General features: G+C 38.8%; 1 protein-coding gene and 1 long non-coding RNA gene across 2 annotated transcripts in view; both read right to left on the bottom strand.

Moving 5' to 3' along the window:
* Positions 1 to 21908, bottom strand: part of LOC143121459 (protein furry homolog) — a 522367-nt gene that overhangs the window by 261824 nt on the left and 238635 nt on the right. Inside the window, exons 12-16 of the mRNA XM_076281827.1 lie at positions 11443 to 11551; positions 10102 to 10188; positions 9752 to 9923; positions 8503 to 8635; positions 7789 to 7886 (exon numbers count right to left, since the gene is read on the bottom strand). Of these exons, the coding sequence (XP_076137942.1) occupies positions 7789 to 7886; positions 8503 to 8635; positions 9752 to 9923; positions 10102 to 10188; positions 11443 to 11551 (599 nt within the window). The remainder of the gene's footprint in view (positions 1 to 7788; positions 7887 to 8502; positions 8636 to 9751; positions 9924 to 10101; positions 10189 to 11442; positions 11552 to 21908) is intronic.
* Positions 19720 to 21150, bottom strand: LOC143121028 (uncharacterized). Its single transcript, XR_012986366.1, has 2 exons — positions 20793 to 21150; positions 19720 to 19883 (listed from the first exon to the last, which is right to left on the bottom strand). It is a non-coding gene; the product is annotated as an uncharacterized LOC143121028 (long non-coding RNA).

The following is a 21908-nucleotide window of genomic DNA, read 5'->3' as shown; positions in this document are numbered from 1 at the left end:
CAGTTCATTACCGAGTTAAAAAAAAAAAAAAAACAGCTGGCAACGTTAAAAACAGCTGTTCAGGTGGGCTCATAGAATTGGAACTGTATATGAAATGTTGCGCTGAGCTTACCAAAATGGCGCCCTGTAGGGCTCAGAGCGTACTTCATGCCTATGACGTAACTGATCTATCTTGCTCTGTTCTACAATCTTTGCTTGAAATCTCCTGGCTTCTTCATCTTCTTCTTCTTATTATAACCTTTTCTTTTTACCTTTTCAAGAATTAATGCGACTCTAACCGCTTAACGTACAGACATGTTGAAATAACCGTTCTGAAGGTCTGGAGTGATTTTTAAAAAAGTTTATACTTTTTGAGAAATAAGGGATTAAAAATGCAGGGTGTCCGCGAGGTAGTAAAAGGTAGTAAATAGAATCTACCAAAATTAAGGCCCTTGAAAGGTAGTAAAAGGTAATAAATGCAATTTGACTTGGTAGTAAATTTTTCATCACCACCTCAATATATGAGTTTACATTTTGCTTAATATTTGTGTCTACATGTTTTATCTTCATCTTGCCTAATTAAAAAATATATACGTGCTAACAGGACCTGAGTGAGTCGGAGTCGATAGCAATGACGTAGAAGTAAACTGTGTAGAGTTCCGTGGTTGACAGCCAACAAACAACATTTTCGCCTTTTTGCTTCAGTTGATATTACAGGGATACAAACAACACGCTTTTCGATGTCTCCTTCACGTTGCTTTGGGCGACTTATATGAATCGTGCAGATCCGAAGAGTTTTTTAGGGGCCAGGGATGCAGGGATGCTTTTCGGCGACTCTCTCGTTTTTCACGTCATCTAGGCCCTACCGCAGGCTACCAGAGCTGCGTTTATCATATGGGCCTGCTGGTCTGGTGTCCGGTGCTTCTGTCACTCATCTAATAATATTTGTTCATGTAGCAAAGGAGCGGTAGATGTAGGCCTAGGCTAGCCTATCACTCGGATAGCAGCTAAAAAATATATAGGCTACACTCACTCCGTTAGGAGGCAACTCTCTCAGTTTACTATAGGCTACTTCAGCTGGAAGTTTTAACAACTGTGGACTTGACTAGTGTAGGCCTAAGCTTTCGTTCAGCTGACGGTAGCGCTGCCATCTGACTGTGATCATCCAGAACCGTGCAATAAAATTCCACCTATCCCATCAGTAACAAAGTTCGAACTAGTCACTGTAACCGACAACATTTTTTAACCTAACCTAGACCTAGTATCTAATGTTACGGAATTGCAAGAAAACGAGTGAAAACAATTCCTTACTTTTAACCACGCAAGTGCGCGTGTCATTTATTAAAACGGTAGAAAACTGAATCAAAGACGGAACTGTCCATCAACAAAAACAGCATGCAGTTTAAAAGTCCCGTTATTTCAAGTCCCAGACATTTAAAGGGACAGCGGTCACTCAAGACAGACCTACACCACAACAGTGATGAACGTGAAATTCTTTGAATAGCCTACAAAACACTAACCTGGCCCTAGCCAGATGAATTTCGCTCCGCCTAGCTCCACTCATCCATCTGGAACCGATCCATTGAAGTGTTGCTTCAGAAGGCTGGACCTAATCAAAAAATGCTTGCATATGATTGAATAAGCCACTTGTCCGTCATCTATTGACGTGCTACTTCAACCACTCACATCGAAGCCAACCCGTGACGCTGATAACAGTCTCACAGTCGCTTCTACCCGCTTTGTCACATCTATGAAACTCCCGCCCTGCGTCCTGATTGGCTAAACCATAAAGTTGGTTGGAGAAATCACTCTCAATGGAAGAGGTTCCAGATGGATGTGAGTGAAGCTAGGCGGAGCTAAGCGGAACGACATTCATCTGGCTAGGGCCAGGTTAACAAAACACTGCATTTAGATGACAACTGCGTGAAGAACCACGCGAATCTAGTTAATGGCGAATTAAGTTTATGGCATTCACATTTAAATCATTCAATAGCCTATGAAAACTTGATCAGTTAAATTGTTCTCATAAAAGGAACAGCAAATTATACAAAATATTCCAAATAGGCTAGTTTTATTGCAGTGACAGAAAACTGCAACATATGAGTTTAAAACCATGTTAAATTTGAAAGCATCTAGCTAGTGACAGGAGGTTTTAGGGGGGGAAAGAAACTCTGTAACCTACTTGATTCCACAGTCAATGTTCAGTATTTGGCTTATAATTTAGCCTATAATATTGGCATTTGAATCCATGAAAACTAACCAAAATCTATCATTTCCTATCGACAACAGACCAGTAACGCATCGAATCGCATTGCTACACATTTTGAAGTATTGAAAATAATCCAATCATTGGCTTAAAGAATCTATATTTTATCAAATTGTGATTAAACTTGATTTACACTCCTAAATGGCATCCTTACCTACCTACCTAACTGTTGTTTTGGGAAGTATTTATCATGCAAGCATCGTGCATCCATGCTGAGTAATGCAATGAAATCATAGTTTTCAATTTTGCATTAAAGCAGTCCACTGATGTGCATGTTTTCACGGACTGCTTTGTGTCAAATGTGCAACAACAATACCATACCAATAATAATGGCTTTATATATCCATATAAATAGATTTCTGGGCCTATCCTAAGACTAGAGTTGTTTCGGTGGTGTTTGTTCTTCATTTTTCACCACACATGTTTGGTGTTTTAGCGTCATTTGTGCCAAGGTTATCATTCACCTTATTAGGGCTAAGGGCTGGTTAGGATAACTCAAGGGCTAGGGTTAAGGTAAGGACAACTGAAACTGAACTCCTCGACACTCCAAAAAAACATTGTCATTGACAATGACCATACTTAATGATCACAATTAGAAATTATTAGTGTACCTAATATTTATGATTTATACCTTATAGCAAGTATTAAGTGGTGCTTTGCATACCCCCCCCCCCCCCCCCCCCCCCCAAAAAAAAGGGCTGCTGCTTGATGTCGTGTTGGTAGTAAAAAATATTGTGGAGGTAGTAAAAAAGGTAGTAAAAAGTAGTAAATTCAACTCTATGATTCCTGCATATACCCTGAAATGGTAAAAAGCTCATTTTTCCCCCATAGACTTCAAAGGCTGTGATGTCATAATGGCCTAAAGGCAGCTGCGAAGTTCCCGGGCTAATTAGAACACTGGCACAGGTGTCACCTGTGAATTCAACGGTCTCAGCTTCTAATGCATACAATCTGGTGCTCCCTAAAACTACACATCCTGTTTAAGTGTTTCCCGTGTGTCAAAATAAAAGTCACAGCCATATCTCATGCTTTGCGCATTATATCTCCAGAACGGTTTGACGCATGTGCTTCAAATTTGGTACAAGTGTTTGTATGGACTCAAAGATGAAGTGAGTTGATGTTGTAGGTTGGAGCGCGTTGTCTAAAAATCGCTATCATACACCACCTAAACCTGGTCAGAAGTCAATGGCGAGTTGTTAATATGCTATTTTAAGAGCGCATGTCAACAGTCATATTGGCAGGTGCACGCACCATCCTTCTATCATTCATGAACGCGCACCAGCGCACGTCCATGCAAAGCATTACAAATTGCAGGATTACAATGGGAAACATAATTAGAACAAAGATATTACGAAATACTGTACATCTCATAATGAGTAGTTATTCACCATCATTTGCAAATTGGTAATGACGGTTAAAAGTGATTAGGGGAGAGGCGAGAGACACGTATGGAGCACAGCTGAAGACGCACTGTCACAAGATATAAGCAACTCCTCTGCAGGATAAATGTTGTTTTATTCAGTCATTTGAGCAATATTAGGGTAAGTGTTGCTTTTTCCAGCCTATGTTTTCGGTGGTAACCCATTGTCAGTCAATAGTGAAAGTAACTGCATATAACTGTCTTGTCGTTGACTGACTCCTTGGTGAAGTTAGTTTCACTTTGCCAATGAGTTCAAATAATAGACGAGTGCAAATGTGTGAAGACTATGCTAGGTTTTAGTAAAGCATGGTTTAAGAATGACTATTCCATACGGTCTCGCAAGCAGCCTCATTCAAATGCGTCGTTGAATGCCAAAATACCGATGCATTTATTTGACATATCGCGCGTTGCGCCGTTAAAGGGAATGACAGATGTCATTCTCATTGGTTTAAAATGATGTTACGCCCCAAACACACCCATATGACTGACCAAAGACCTAGGAACACCTTGTTACGCCATGTGCTCCACTTTTCATAACGAAACCCCTCCCAATGTGAACTGGACATCCTACTAAATTTGAATAGACTTTTGACGAGTGACGATGCACTTTAGAATGTCATGATAGGGCCCTTAATGTTTTTTTTTCAAGGAATTTCCCCACCAACATTAAGCCAGCAGCTTTCCATCCACTATTGTAATTCCTCTGGCATTACATTCTAGTTTTTAATTAATAGTTTAAAAAGTAGAAAAGTTACAAAGATGAAAAATACAAAGCCCCCATGTCCTAAGTAAGACCTACGTAACATAGTTTGAATGGAGTTTCTACGTTAAACGGTTGAATAAACGGAAGAATAAGAAGCCTAGGAAGAACAGTACAGTGCATTTTCATGCACTGTAATAAACAAAGTTGAAAAACGACAACACGGCCTAGTGAGCATGGAGGCCACCCGGTCTTGGCAAAAGGCCAACGCAAATGGCAAAAGGCCCCGAGCAGACCGTCAGGCACAGGTATAATGGGAGAAGCTAAACCCCCGCACACAGGTCACACCTGAAACTAATAAGCAAACAGAACACAGGCAGAGCAGCCAAAAAGGACATGATTGAAACTACACCACCTACAGTATAGGTAGAAGAGGGACTTAGCAAGGGCACAGGTAATAAACTAAATAGTATGTTTAGTAACTACGAACTAGTGCAAAGAATGATGTAGAAAATGTTCTAAATACACATTTACTTTACTTTGTTATACACGATTTGATTGTGCAGGATTCAATTACATCTTTACAGGGCCTTTTCTCAGTCTTTTTTTTCTCATATTTGGTGCCAAGAATTGCCACTGCAGTTGCACTTACGCACATCAAACTTCCCAGTTTGTGCATACAAAAATGCGCTTTATAAATAAATGTGATTTGACTTGACTTGAGTTTTATAGCCTTTATTTATATTTTCATGATTTCATATTTTTTGTTTCTGACTTACAATATTTTCTGATGTATGGAATGATGAAAATATATAATAATAGCTTTGTAAACATTTTTGTGTCTATTATGCCACATTGATTTTGAAAATTACCTTTCCAATGTTCTTATTTCTGATTTGGAAATATATGCACATTTGTGCATATATCTAGCCTGGCTAGCGCCACCACTTCTCAATGAGACGTGGTCTGGGAACCAAACGTTCATTTTCTCGTATTTGAAAAAAATGCCCAGATCCGTTTATTGGGTGCCACGGATGTCTATCAAATGCGTCTGTGCATAGCTCATCATCGTCTTGCTTTCCCCCTTGTTCTGTGATTGGTCTCCTATCTCAAGCGAAAATTTGCTCCATGGTCTCCATGCTGCCTTAGCAGCGTGAATCAAATCGCGCGCAAGGCAGCATGGGAACACCCAGGCTAGCATATTTCAGTAGATAATGACTCATTTGCATGTTTAAACATAACATTTAAAGGAACCGTATGTAAGAAATGTATTTCAATTAATCCTAAAATGGCCCTGATATGTCACTAGACATTAAGAAATCATGTTCATTTCAAATACTTATATCACTGACAACCAGGATATTGTCATTTAAAAAGTAAAGTTGCAGCCCTCAACTGATGTTGATGTTGTGTTTTGTCATATCATGTTGTATTTTGGCCTGATGCGCCACCCTCCACCTACAGTATTTACTAATCACAAAGTCAGTACTGTTTTGGCATCCAGGTTGGCAACCTCAAGTCAGGGGGAAGGGGGAGGGGATACATCGCTCTACAGTCATTTGAAAGTGATTGCAGTACCAGTTTTGGGCACAATCTTACATATGGTTCCTTTAAGAAAATGTGTAATACAAAAAGTATTTCTTCCAATATGAGTAAACAAGTGGGTAAGTTTTATGGTGATATATATATATATATTAGTTAACAATGTTACTCTATTCGCCTCTAGTGTCTTAGTAATAGGTTTTCTGTTAGAGAATGAAACAATCTTGAATTTCCCCTTGAGGATCAATAAAGTATCTATCTATCTATCTATCTATCTATCTATCTATCTAACTGTTCTTTTGGAAAGGTTATCATGTATTATTTAACTACTGTTCTAACAAATGAAATGCCACCATTCAAGTTTTGCCACCTTAACTGTTACCAACATCTGGTCTGGCCCATGGACTATATTATTGCATGGTCACATACAAAGATTGCATCCATTACAGTAAAAGTAGAAGACATAACACTGATTTAGGGCTTACACTTGAGGAATTACACCTCATAAAGTGAGACTAGAACACAATCTTTGTTCAAGGCAAGGCAAGGTAATGCAACTTTAACTATACAGCACCTTTCAAACATTCAGCCTTTTAAAGTGCTTTACAAATTATTAAAAGAAAAAAAGCACAGATCACAAAAAAAAAGGGTAAGGCTATTTGCACCCCTGGTACAATTAGCAGTGTATGCTATTCGTACCCTGGTGCAATAAGAAGTGAATTCTATTCGTACCCCGGTGCACACAGCAATGTGTCCTATTAGTACCCCGTCTGGTACAAATATCAATGTATGCTATTCGTACCCCGGTGCACACAGCAATGTGTTCTATTAGTACCTCGTCTGGTACAAATATCAATGTATGCTATTCGTACCCCGGTGCACACAGATATGTGTCCTATTAGTACCCCGTCTGATACAAATATCAACGTATGCTATTCGTACCCCGGTGAACACAGAGCAATGTGTTCTATTAGTACTTCGTCTGGTACAAATATCAGTGTATGCAATTTGCACCCCTGTGCATTTAATCTGCCATATTGATCACACAATGTAATAATATTTTTTATTTTTTTTAAAAACAAGCAACATGTCTTGTGAGTGTGAACAGCTCAGCTGTGTAATAGACACTCTGAATAAGGTATGCTGTTTGCATCAATGTACAGTTAGAAGTGGATGCTATTCGTACCCTGGTGTTTATAGAACTGCATGCTATTTACACCCTGGTGCATGAACAGCTAATTGTTGCAATCAACACTTCCGTTTGAGAACCGATTTCTTGTTCAAATTGCGCGCCTTCTCTCTCCAGAGACGTTGGTACACATGCACACTCACTCTTGCCAAAACGCATCACACGGGAATCGAACCCGAGTCTCCCGCGTGCCAGCCCTTACCTGTGACCACTGCACTATCTGCTTCCACAAGAAGTTGAGGTTTGCAGGTAAACTTATAGTTTATAGGCCTGAACGTCATATTCACGAAATTTCTGTTAGCTAACAAACTGACGGTTGTATGTGTTCACTGAACAAAGATTATGAAAATAAAACACAACTTTTCCATCTCAAATTTAATTTGAACAGATATTAGTGCTGAAACCGTTCAGAATTCTTCACTTTCTGCTGACGAAAAAACGAATGTCGGCCATGTTTTTTGGGCACGCGAGCAACATGTTTTTGTTTTTATGTACCAGGGTGTGAATAGCCCAGTTGTGTGGCCAAGGCTATTCGTACCAGGGGTACGAATAGACACTCCGAAAAAAAACCCATTAAGGATAATACAACATATACTGTATAAGACATTAAACATAGAAAACATCAAAAGCAAAATGTACACACACACACACACACCACGCACAAATATTCATAATTACCGAGCAAGTAGATCGATCTATCAATTCCGCCTTAGACATGCCATCAGGTAGGATGCGTGGAATGGCCGCCATACATGTCCTGAACAGGTCAATCTTTGGCTTCCTATCACCCCTGTCAAAGAACACAAAAGGTCAGGCTCATGTCTCACTTCAATCACTGTATGTAATGTATTGCAAAATTTCACAGAACACACCTCCACACACCTACAATTCAGCAATTAAATAACAACAGAGCTCATACACAACACTACAGAAAATAGACAAAACATAGACAAAACATTGACAAGAACACACAAAGAGAAACAAAGGCAAAACAGAGACAGAAATATAGGCATAAACACAGGCATACTCAATTGAAAAAATATAATGTCCGCAACACTATCAACAACACAATCCCAATTATTTAATGCACAACATTATTAAATGCCTGAAGAAGACCCAGCAGGGTCGAAACGTTGCCTGTTGTGCATTAAATAATTGGGAGTCAAAAGCAGTGTTGTGGACATTATATTTTTTCAGTTGAGTATAGTTTTCTTTTGTCCTGCACCTGCCAGAAGGTGGGATGTGCACACAATAACTGTTTGATAAACACAGACATACTGTAAACACTGACAAAAACAGACTGAATACAAACCAAGGACAAAAAAATAACCCTCCTACATCAGCTTTTGGCTTACACCTGCACAAAACTCGCAGTTTAATATTTAGTGCTAAAGTGGGCCACATACGTGATTATGTCCTCCGGCTCCTTATTGAACATCTGCAGAGTGGTCATCATCATGCAGCGACCAACATCCTTATCAAGATGTCTCAGGATGCTGTCAACAGCTTTCCTAACTTGGGGATAATAATGGCCCATTCCTAAAAGAATAAAATACATATAGACATAGTAGCGCTACTCACAAATTTGCTACTACAAATATGGTGTTTTTGCAGTCACAAAAAATAAGAGGGTGAAAAAGACCATGACTGAAAACAATGTAAATAGATGTGTGTGAGTGTGTGTGTGAGTGTGTTTGTGTGTGTGTGTGTGTGCTGACATGTTAGCATTCAGCTATGACGCTGGTCCCCCATGTCACCAGAAAATGTATTAAACTATTCCCGTTTGTGTCATAATATATAAAAGTATTCAGCAACAAAGTTACTTTGCTCTCTAATACAATACATTTATAGTAAAAAAAATTTCAAAAGTGCCTTGTGCTAATGCTTGAAAGACGTGATACAAATAAAGTTTTTTATAATCATTATTTTAATGCATGAGCATGGCCAAACTCCATAAAGTTTTGCTTGTTGGGAATTTACATCTCTGATATTGACTCATCTACGGAGTATGGAGGAGACTATATCCAGGAGTTGTCATTGCAAGATATTTTTGTGTATCGAGAGAATTTGCGCTCATTTTAGTAAATTGTGCACTCATTTTACTAAATTGTGGTCTCAATTTACTAGATTGTGTGCACAATTTAGTATATTGTGTGCTCATTTTACTAAATAGTGCCCACGTTTTACTAAATTGTGCGCTCATTTGACTAAATTGTGCTCTCATTTAGTAAATCGTGCACACATTTTACTAAATTGTATGCATGTTTTACTATATTGAGCGAACATTTTACTAAATAGTGTGCACGATTTACTAAATTGATAGCACAATTTAGTCAAATAAGTGCATTATTTAGTAAAATAAGTGCATTATTTAGTAAAACGTGTGCACGTTTTCTAGCTGGGACCAATTTGCTGATTTTGACAAAATCTGTTTTGGATTATAATCACAGACTGTACACTTAAATGAATAATCCAGAGTAAAAACAACGTAGGGTCTATTTATGGATGATAACGAGTTCAAACTTCCATTAATTGGAGGAGTTTTAGGCTACACCGTTTTTTTTGTACAAACAACAAAAAGGCTTATTGTGAAAGTGCAAGGGGTCAGTGCAGGTTAGACAAAGGAAGCAGGAAGTGTCTCTGGTCTACACTCACCAATAACCTTGGCCTCTTCCTCGGTCAGTGTCTTGCTCAGGTAGGTCTTTTTCACCCTAAGGGTATGGCCAGAGGGAAGGGTGGCACCCGTATTAGGCATGGGGGGCTCTCCATCCTTCTGCTGCAGCTTATCAGCAATCACTAGGAATGCTCTGAGTCCTATGTTCATTCTCTGGAGAGCAGACATATCAACACTCTGCAACTTTGACAATCATAAGCAGGGGACTATTATTTTAGTTGAGAACAATGCATCAGTCATCAGTGGTACTGTATATCTTGGTGTGTGTTTTTTAACCCTTTAAAGGTGTAAAACTAAACAGACATAACAAAGAAAACTCCTCCCTTAATACCTCTGGATTCAAATTAAAGGCTTTGGCTTGTTTTCCGACACAAAGCAGGTCAAAAATGATCTCTTTCATGGCAAAATCCAGCCTTTCCTGCGGAAATGGAAAGCCATACATCAATCATTATTACAACAATTACAAAACAACTGATCAGATTCAAAGTCCTAATAAGCAAGTCCCCCCACTCGTCTGCCATCTTGGTATCACACTTTGGGCAGTAAAAGAGGTCATATTGACATACAAATTACACCACGCGAATCTGTGTTTAAATCTGAATTGAACAATATATATATATATATATATATAGCAAATACCAAATGGTCCATTTTGGGGTGAAAATTAATTTCAACCACCAAAACACCTTAGCCACAGTGGAGAATAGCTATAGAAATGTATTAGTTTTGGGTGTTTTTCAGATAATGGGACCTGGTGACCTTCTCAAAGTAAGTGGTAACACTAAAACAAGGGGCTAAATTATGATTCTGGAGGAAAAGATCAGGCAGTGTTCCAATAGAACTACCCCAGTAGGCGGCATTGGACCATTAAACCACACAATGATCCAAAACATACAGCCAAACAAGGCAAGAAATAGTTAACAGAGAACAATATGTGTGATGGCAAATAATCGTTTCTGCCCAGATTGCTGCCTACAATCATTGTGGACCATTTTGAGAACTGTGAATGCAAATAAAGATGTTTCCACTGATTATTTAAAAAGGGTACGAATATTGTGGACATGCCATTTTTCATAAAAAAATTTAAAAGATGAAAACGCTTCTTTTTTTGATTCCATGTTTCTACCATATTGTCTTACAACCTTTAGCCATGAGGCAGTACCATTTTCAGTCAGAACAAACATATTGGTCAAGAGAAAATCAACATTAAATCAATATGTGTGAATAATTCTGTTCTTAACTGTATAGGTTTATATATATATATATATATATATTAATTTCATTTTAATTTCAAAATGGTAAACTTTGATTAGTCATGATAGTGGCACATCTAAGGTAAGTGAGTTGAGCCCAAAGCTGTGCAGTAGGAGGCTATAGATATGGAGAAACGTTGGGTTTGTCATAAGAGCTTTGTGTAGTTTTAATGTTAAAATTTTGGGAATTATAAATGTGATTGAAGTGATCAACAACTCAACTCGAATCTTACAGAATTATACATAACTAATTTATAGAACAAATGCTAGCAAGCAGGTAAAGTTAGGTTCACAGAGCCAGTTACTATGATAACCCAAAGTTTGAGTTAAGTCTTTTTCTAGAATTTTCCCCTGAAGACTGAAATGTAAACAATTGGACTAAACTATCCATAACCGTGCTGAAAAGAGTAGATGTTTACCTGAGCAATAAACTGAATGATCTTGACAAAGATAGTGAGTGGCATATCTTTTGGAACCACACTGCGAGATCCCTTGGGAAACAGCGTAGTGACAATCATGTTTAGGCGACTGCAGGAGGGAAAATACAACAATGCATTAATTTTAGTGTCACTAAAGTTGTGTTCTGCTAAAGGTACACAAAGAATGTGACTGTTCATGAATATTGATGTATAGCCGATATAATGTCAATTTAATTTTATATTACTTTATATATTGGTCTATCTGTGTGGAAAGCAGTGTCCCAGGATATCCTGAGCGTTTGGAACATAACAGCATTTTACATTAAATTCAGATATCAAGGATGGACGGCAAAGACCTCTGTGTGGTATTCTTGTGAATGCCTTTGGATCTGTGCCTCACAATCTGTTGTGAAAGGCATTCAGTTACTTTCAGGTCTTTGAGAGGATTTTGCCATTAGTCAGGGCATATATTGACGACATTCAGTTGTAGTTCAACGAGTAAGCTAGGGTAACTAGGATCAATATTCCTAGTTCAATGGAGAGAGACAGAGAGAGAAAGGGGGTCTTAGAAGCTGAAAGATTGGCAGGTTTAATGCAAAATCTACCCCCATTAGGAAACATTTCCCAATAGAGAGTACCCAGACTCTCTTCATGAAGTGAAATGAAAGAGTGAGTCTGGTGAAACCAGTGTGTGTGTGCAATCAGACACACAAGCTCACGTTCCTCCAAAAAATAAAGAGATTTGGGTAAATTAATGTTGTAGGCTATGCTTTCTATTTGAGAACAACGGCGACTTCCGAGTCATGGCAATTGCGTTCTGGCAAGTAAACAAAACGAATGAAGGAATGTGAGAGCTTGTCTTGTTATCCGATTTGTCCATTTTAATTTGACATACAATTTTGGAAAATGAAAAACCAACCCTTTATCCGTGTTTTTCATTTTGGTTTTAGAAATGGATATAGAATAAACGTTTTTGTTTTCTATTGTTGGTTTTAAATGGAAAGATGAATGAACAAATCATACACGAACCTCAAAGATACGGCCCGGCAGCAAGTTTCATTGCCCCCCAGATGTTTTGGGTAGGGAAATTGGCAATACTTCTATGATGTGATAAATTAATTAAACCTAGCTCTACAAATGATCCTCAGGAAGGAAAATGATGTAGAAAAGAAAAAAATGTGCTTTGCTGCACAGAATTAATAAGCGCTTTCAGACATACGTGTAAGACCGGAGGTTCTGCCGATGTTAAACGGTGGGGCCGTATATCTGAACGACATAACCGGTCATATGGAAGTCCGAATTCACCCGGTGTTTATACTACTCCCCCCCTAGTATTTCCTCCGGACATTATGTAAATGTGCTGTGTCTGAACGAGAAGTAGAACATGCGGTTAAAATCACACCTAGTGAGAGGGCGTGTTGGTGACGTTTCTTTCGTGCGTCCATGTGGTTAGATCTGACTTAAATGCCAGTGTTATGATGGAGTGGCATAGTGCTGTCCAGAAAATCTCCGACCTGGAAAGATGCAGACATCACGGAGCTACTGTCCATGAGGGCATACAACATTTTGATAGAACACATGAAGTGAATGGCACGTTGTAGCCTACAACTGCATGGCAAGGCCAAACGAATTCAAAAGACTGAATCATCATAAGCAGAAGGCGCTGAAAAGGCAGTAGCCTACAGCGACGTCGTTGACGACAATAACAGGAGTATTTAATAAATTGTTAGCCAACACGGTTTTCTGTTCATTGATAGCCTTAGGCAGAATAAGGCTACAGAAAAGAATACAGGATTTTTTTTCTCTCCCGGCAGTAAATTCGTGTTTAAAATCTAAATGAAAACTAAAGGTAGGCTATAGGCTATGCATATGACCATGACCAGAGGAGGCTGGTGATCTGTCAAGAATGATGAAGATCGTAAGATACAGATGGTTTTATTGTTGCTGTCATTATTACCACAAACACGAATTGACAACGAAACCATGGCGATCGTGGGTTATATCTTGCCTGCTTATTAGGCCATGCACAGCCCTGTCAGAACTCCGTGTAGCATGCATAGCCTACTGGCAGTTTTCATAGACCATCACCAACTAGTTCGCACTTTGGATATATCGTTGGATTGTGAAAAGCCCAATTTCGAATAACTACAGTACAACAGATGAGGTTGCATCTTTTGCAATTATAATTTCGTGTTGGTGAGACCTGTTGCCTATCAGTAGACATGTCATCTCGAGTTCCACGACAGCTTAGCTAGTGCCACCGAAATATGACACTGAAATCCTTTCACTATTGGAGTCGCTCAGATAGAAACAGCTGTAACGTATTTAGGACACTTTTGCTGTGGAGTGGAGACGCCATAAGTTAGGTGTGGTTTTGACAATCAGAAAAGCAATATACTGAAATAGTTTAATGATGTAAAGTCAAGTGGTCTGGTGTGTGTGCGCGCAGTTTTTATTGATGAGTCGGAGTGGCAAGGGCATTATAAAACTTCTCGCTCTTAGGCCTACTCATACACCGCGCTGAAATGGCGTAGCTGTCTAAATTCAAATCATATCATGCTAGGGGAGAAATAAACCATGAAAAAACTTCACTGTTATGTTAGTATTTTGTTTGTTGCTTAAAAACGTTGTATGATGGCCTTGAAGTCTTGAGTTAGCCTGAATTGGTTGGTAGCCTACCATAAAGTGTGTGCATGCTCTCTCTCTCCAACGCAAACCAGATTCTGGTATATAACGTTGAAAACAGATAAATGTGTTTATTCGAAGCACACATACAAATACTGTATGTGCGCACTTACGTGACTATCCTACTTCAAGTATTAGCCTACGCACAGTAGATTTCTCTTCTTTCGCCTATAATGCATAGGCTACACTTTTTAAACAAAAAGCAGCTGACAGGCAGCGGCCGCATATATTCTACGTCATATCTCGCAGCTTGTGAACTCTACAAGCCCCCACCCCTCACTCGACAACCACACGGAGATTCTGTAGGCTAATGTGCGTGTATGTCGTTCACACATACGTCCGTATAAGGTCAGTATTAGGTCCGCAGGTTAGCATCATATCTGAATCATCCGAAGGGTAGGACCTCCGTTTGACAAACCTCCGCATGTACTCCGGAGGTTATATCTGAAAGCGCTTAATGATGTTTTCTAAACAAAGTTCGGAAGGAGCCCATAGGGTTGATTGACAGCCATCACTCACCCCACTTCCATTCGTAGGCAATAGACTTCTGAAGTTCGCCTACAAAAAAGCTAACATCTTTGCTCATAAAAGGAGATCTGGTATCTTGCAATTTTTCCTATGGGAAAATAACATGGGGATTTTGAATTATCGCACCTGTGAAACTCCCGGGGGACGAAAAAATCTGAAATGCAGACGTTTTGCTCTACACACTTTTGTCCTCTGCCTTCAAGTGGATAATGACCATCGGTACGTTAAGACAAACTTTTTGCTTGATATCCACACCAGATAAAAAAAAATAACTGGTGCGGTCACTAACGTGAGCAGACAGTGGAATATGCTAAGTTGAACCTGGCATGATCAAAGAATTCTAACAGTAGCTCATTTTCCAAAATCGGGCATACAGGTCAAGTGCATTAACATACATCCGAAATGCCAAAACACATTTTTGCTAGTTGCAGCAACCCCTAGGTCAAAGGGCACCAAATTATATGTGTGGCCTCACAATGGATTCCCGAGTCCCTGTACCAAGTTTTGTTTTGAGAAATGAAACTGTTGCTTAGATATGAGCTAAGTTCCTGTAACCCTAGTGGTCAAATGTCACCAAATTTACTCTGTGTCCTCAGGATAGGTTCCCAAGTACATGTACCAAGTTTGGTTTCTATATGTGAAAGCGTTCCTGACATATGACCTACTTCCTGTTTTGGTGGCTACGCCACCGATTTCGAAAAAAATCCTTCTGATAAGTTTTGTCAGGCTTGGTCAGGGGATCATATACGTCAAGTTTCATGAAGATCTGAATAAATTTGTGACCTGTGAAAGTTTAGTTTTGCTTTCTATTAAATCCAATATGGCAAAAGAACGACAAGGGTCAGTGACGCCATCTTCTCGAGCAGGATACACCGGTACTGACCGGACGTTCCAGAGTTGGACCGGTGGTGATATCTCAAAAGGTCTAGGTGCAGGAGCTGACCAAAAAAGTGGGCTGACAGGAATAACTAGAGTGCAAGCATTTCCGGAGGAACTGCGAAAGTGTGTTTGCCCTGGTGCAGTCACCAACGTGAGCAGTGGAATATGCTACGCTGAACCTGGCACACCTACCCAACTCCCCCACCTCCCCCACCATTCTAAATAAATTTTATGCACCATATTGTTATGTAGCATAGTAATATTATACACCATTTGAAAGGTTGGACTTTTGGGAATACATATATGATATGACAACCTTTTTCATGTACAATTTGTATGGTGCTTTACAGTGTCAGATTAATCAAACTATGTCTCACTTAAATTTGATAAAAAATGCCCCCCTCCCCCTCCTCTGCTTTTGGTGCTTCCCTACTTTCTAGCTGCAGTGCAGCTGCAGTGCAATAAGTAGATGCCACATATTGGGTCTTGACATATTCACAGGAATCCCTAGAAATGGAATATTTATGTTGTTTTATCCAATATTAGTGGTGCAGATGTATAGTCCATCTTATACACACCCATTGAAACAACAAAGAAAATACAAAAAAAGAGACTTTTGTGTAATTATTCCATATTTTGTGTAGTCATTCTATATCAGAACCCCTGACATACAATCCAATCCATAGTCTACAAGAAACCTCAGAGTGTAACCTTTCATTTGAGACCAGGATTATGCTTCTACACCAAGAGGTTGCCTTTTATTGTCAGTATGCATTTTGGGAACCCAAAGGTCCTATGAGGAGTTTCCATAGGGCAAAATGCATGAGCATACCTTGGCAAATAAGAAACTACAAGGTCTCAGCTTTCTAAAGAGACCAAGCATTTGATGGTAGGCCAAACTAGGTGGGAACAGTGGCCTCTGAAGTAGGCACAGTGCAATTTCGAGGGGGAAAAGTCTAAAAATGCCCATCCCATATGAAGTTAATAGGCAGATTGTTTAATGGATGTTGATAGATAGTTTAATGTGTGGATGAGTGAATGGTTTGAAGAGGATGAATGGATAGAAAGTTTGATGGAATGTGCCTTATATCCTTGTAGAATGGAGAGACACAGGGCTTTTCTCAAAGTCAAGCATTCGTGCTTGGTAGAACGAGTCCTGCCGAGTCGAATCCTTCAAAGATGAGGCAAGGCCTCTTTTTAGCACACGGAGGTGCATTATTAAAAATCTTGTGCGCACAGGATTGTGGGTGTTCCAAGCACGCAGAGGATACACGCATACATCCTCGAAAATCTCAGAACAAAGGACTCAGTACTTGATAGAATTTTAAAGCACCCTTGACATTAGAATAGTGCTTGGCGAGATTCGATGACGTAACGTCCTTTAAAGAGCGGCTTTGAAGGACCCTTCCTTGACTTTGAGAAACGGTCACAGAGAGAGTTGGCCTAGTTGAGCAGAAAGCAGTTGATACAGGTGCAATCAGTTTAACTGGCCCATTGTTTTTTTGTTAATACTATACTTATATATATAAAAAAATACATTGCTCAAGTGTCCTTTTCAAGACCTACGTTACAAAGTTTGAACAAAGTTTCTACGTTAAACTGTTCAGGTGGTCAGGAGAATAAAGAAGAAAAATACTTTGAATAACAGAACAGAGCATTTTCATGCACTGTAATAAGAAGACTTCGGATAACAGAACAGAAATATTGTTATCTCTATGGGGAAAGTATTTACAATTAGAACAGAGGAGACCATTTTTTTTAATTTAGCCAGATTTAAACAATATGTTAGCTCTTACTGTGTGACAGAATGCCTTATGGCATATGATATGAAAAAAAAAACATTTTTGGGGGGGGGGGGGAGTCCAAGTCAATAGCATGGAAGTCGAGTTGCAAGTCATTTCTAATTTTATCAAGTCGAGTCTGAAGTCATAAAAACCGTGACTCGATTTTCGAAATATCGAAAACTGTCTTGTCTTGATGCCAATTGGAAGGTATGGCATAGGATGACAAACTACAGCATAGGAAAGAAAGGAGAAGACAACCTATGGAGTAAAACTTGTGCCACCTTAAACCGAATTTGAATATGTTGTATTTGCATTTGAATTGCTGAATTTGAACAATTGTATTGGAAAAACGAATTTGAATAGTATATGTTGAAACTGAATTCATTAGATTGTAACTGAATCTCAGGCAACTTGAAATTGAATATAATATTTTGAAATTGAACTCATTTGCTCTGATACATAAATTATCCTGACTGAAAATTTCGCTCTTGGAACTTTCACATTCAGTTCTCAAAATTCAGTTTCAAAACGTGAAATTCAATTTCAGTCTACCGAGACAAAAACAGCTGGTAGCTCAGGAAAAGCAATCGAGTGCAGAGCTATTGTGATCGCGTGACTAGTGCCGAGCGCGAAGCAGAGCATAGTGTGGGCACTTGGTTTGCACGGTTATTAGATCTGCACGCACGATTCATAAAACACATTCCGATTGTAGGCCTACTGTCTCACCTACCGTTTATGTAATTTTAAACAAATAAAACATTTGTTGCAGTATTATTTCAAACTTCTAGCTTGTCAATCCTTGAAATACAGAACAGTCTAGGCTACCCAGCCATCAAACATCGATGTAGCCTAGGCCTACTTACCTACCGTTTTTGTAATTTTAAACAAATAAAAATGTTTTTGCAGTATTACATCTAAAACTTCTAGCCTGTCAATCCTTGAAGTACAGAACTACCCAGCTAGCCATCAAACATCGATGTATGGTCTTACCTACCGTTTTTGTAATTTTAAATAGGCTAAAACATTTTTTACAGTATTACATTTCAAACTTCCAGCCTGTCAGTCCATACAGAACTACTCAGCTAGCCATCAAACATCAATGTACTGTCTACCAATTGCAAACTTCTAGCCTGTCATTCTTTAAAATGTCATGGGCATAACTTTCTCTCGTTTTCGTTTTTCCTACTCAACTACTGCTCTATTTCTTATCCTGGACTGCCACCTACTGGATAGAAAAGGCAACAACCTAGTAATTATGTGAATAAAAATCTACATGTTTGAATGACCAAAAAAGGACAAATCATTACCGTTTTCTTACGTTTAAAGCCACTCTTGTAATACTATGATGTGTAGGCTACCTTTATTTGCTTCCAATTACATATGGTTATGGTTACGCTTTTGTCCAAAGCAACATAAATACAAAACAATATAATACTTAAAATTGAACAGGGAACAAATGAAGATGTTGGTCAGACTATAATAAAGAGAATAGCAATAATAAACAACCATGTCAATTCAATCAATAGCCTAATGACATAAACAATGAGAAAAAAGGGAAAATAGTAATAATAAACAATAATGTACATTCAGTCAATAATATAATAAAAATAACAATAGCATGGTAAGACTACATTATGGAGAATATCAATAATAAACAACAATGTCAAATTAATCAACAGCCTAATGAAAATGAAACAATACTATACAAACCATAAGTGTTAATTCAAGTGCATGTTGAACAGATACGTCTTTAGACCCCTGTTAAAAGACCCAAAACTATCACAGGAACAGAGAGCACTGGGCAACTCATTCCACCAACATGGAACCACTGAGGAAAAGTCTTGAATTTGACCTATGTCTGGTCGACACAACAGACACTCTTCAGAAGACCGCAGTGGGCAGTTGGGGATGTACGTCTTGATCATTGAATTAAAATAACAAGGAGCAGATCCGGTCAGTGTCCTATAGGCCAAAGTGAGAGATTTAAATTTAATTCTGCCTAATAGGGAGCCAATGGAGAGTAACTAGGAGAGGAGGTACATATGTCTTTGGCTGATTAAAGACCAGGCGTGCGGCAGCATTCTGACTCAGCTGTAACAATCTTACTACACAAGCAGGTAAACCAGCTAATAGTAAATTACAATAGTCCAGCTTGGAGATGACCATGGCCTGAACAAGAAGTTGTGTGGAATCCTGTGTCAGATAAGGTCTGTTCTTCCTTATGTTGCAAAGGATAAACCTACATGATTTTGCAATTGCATCATATCTAATATCAGCTGATTACACACATAAACTAAAATTTAGATTGCCCATACATTTGGAAATCCATTTGGAAATCCATCACCACCAATGGCAAACAATTGGTGATGGTGAATTGGCAAACATCAATTCCAGAGAAAACAACAGTGGACATGTTTATTAGTGTGTAAAGTGTTTTACAATATGTGTTGCATCTTGCAAAGATATTTATTAAGAGAAATCAAGCTTCGGTGTCCATGTCTGATCGGTGCCAGTCCATTGTCCTCAGTCTATCTCACTGTCCACTGTTCATTGAGGCCTCTCAACCTATGAAAATAAAACCAACAAACAATCAGTGTTTAGCTTAAAGGTCTACTGTGAGTCTTTCTCGTTAATTGTTTATTCATCTCTGCGCAAAGAGGTCTCATAAGCATCAGGCAATCAGGATACACAAGTCTGTGCACCTAAGAGACAATCAGTTGTTTCTCACACACACATACCTTGGATCGTATACATCATAATAAATATCATTACACCTTCTCTGCACACACACGACTTGGTCAATACAATGAGTTAATTAAGAACCAAGGACATTTCTATCGTCATACAACACATTATTTGCAATCTACACACACATTACTGAAACAGAAGTATCAAGACAACACACAGTTAAAGTATAATAATTAGGTTATTGTAATATACTGTGTCTATTTCTCAATAACTTTTACAAAATCTGCATGGAGTCGATGAAGAAGCATAAATCAGCCTGTAGAAATACTGTTAAACTAGGGTCTCGAGTCTTGATCATATTATCGATATAGAACATATTCAGTTTGAAACTCTTAGAAGCTAGCTAGCTACCATTTGCTAGTTATCGCAATCCAGTTGTCTGGCAACATCACGGCACGAAAAAATTGCCCCACGTAGCATTAGCTAACAGACAACACAACGATGAAAAAAGCTTAACTAGGGGGACATATCCAGTTTTCCATGAATGATACTGTTTAACCTGAGATTGTAACGTGTTCTTACAGGCCTAAAAGGCACAATGATATGACAATGACCAATCATATTGTTCTATCAAAGAGTAACGTTATAGTAGTCTAACTGGTTCTGAACTATGGAAAAAACTTTAACTTAGTCGATGAAACTATGCTGGCTAGCCAGCCAGCGCTAGCATATAATGTACATTATATAAAGTAACGTTAACAGACATGGCATATGATATCAACTTACTTGGACGTTTTCTGATGTGCCAGTCGCTTCCATCTCTTCTTTCTCTGTTCGACACTGTAAGGAGGTTCAGGAGACAGCTTGCTAAGAGGGTGCTATGCTCTTTGCTTCGCGCTCGGCACTTGTCACGCGATCACAATAGCTCTGCACTCGATTGCTCTTCCTTAGCTACCAGCTGTTTTTGTCTCGGTAGACTGAAATTGAATTTCACGTTTTGAAACTGAATTTTGAGAACTGAATGTGAAAGTTCCAAGAGCGAAATTTTCAGTCAGGATAATTTATGTATCAGAGCAAATTAGTTCAATTTCAAAATATTATATTCAATTTCAAGTTGACTGAGATTCAGTTCCAATCTAATGAATTCAGTTTCAATATATACTATTCAAATTTGTTTTTCCAATACAATTGCTCAAATTCATATTCAAATTCATATTCAAATTCGGTTTAAGGTGACACAAGTTTTACTCCATAACAACCCCCTTTGTTCACAAGCAGGAAGAGGAGGACAATAGAGCCCGACTGATCTATCGGCGGGCCGATATTATCGCCGATATTAGCCATTTTCCAAACTATCGGTATCGGCATTTGTAATGGCCGATAAATGAATATTTTAAAAATAAAATAAAAACATACGAAACACCCTTCAACCATGTCATGAGTGTTGGCGTTGTATAGTTTGTCCTCCAGAGGGCACTCTACACCGTCCCCGCTGGCAACACTCGTGTATAACGCGCCACACATCCTGCAACCTGCTGATCCAGCCAGAGTCGGGCAGAGAGAACCAGTTATCTGCGAGTGAGATCATCAGTGAAGTGTGTTCATGGTGATTTGGTCACGAGACATACATTGCTTGAAATAACAATTAAAAGAACATCCCCATCAGTTCTCTTAACTCAAATAAGCATGACAAAATTCGTGAAAACAATGTCCAGTTTTGCTGCTGTTAAATAAGCCGAGAGTGAAGCGGAATTAGCTAGTAATTACATTACGTTGTTACAGTGTAGTTGACTGTCTGTCCTTTTAACTTTTGACAATGTGACTGAAGATGTATTTCTTTAATAGCGTGACAGTTATAGCAGTGAGACGTATCATCTCTCCCCGGCCTGTTATTTTGAAAGC

The sequence above is a fragment of the Alosa pseudoharengus genome, unplaced genomic scaffold (genome assembly GCF_046254945.1).
Source record: "Alosa pseudoharengus isolate Yale_2024_CS ecotype anadromous, Long Island Sound unplaced genomic scaffold, YU_APseudo_1.1 YU_APseudo_1.1_scf_13, whole genome shotgun sequence".
Classification (NCBI taxonomy): Eukaryota; Metazoa; Chordata; class Actinopteri; order Clupeiformes; family Clupeidae; genus Alosa; species Alosa pseudoharengus.
Note: the sequence above shows the minus strand (reverse complement) of the source record. Positions and strands in the feature narration are given on the sequence as shown.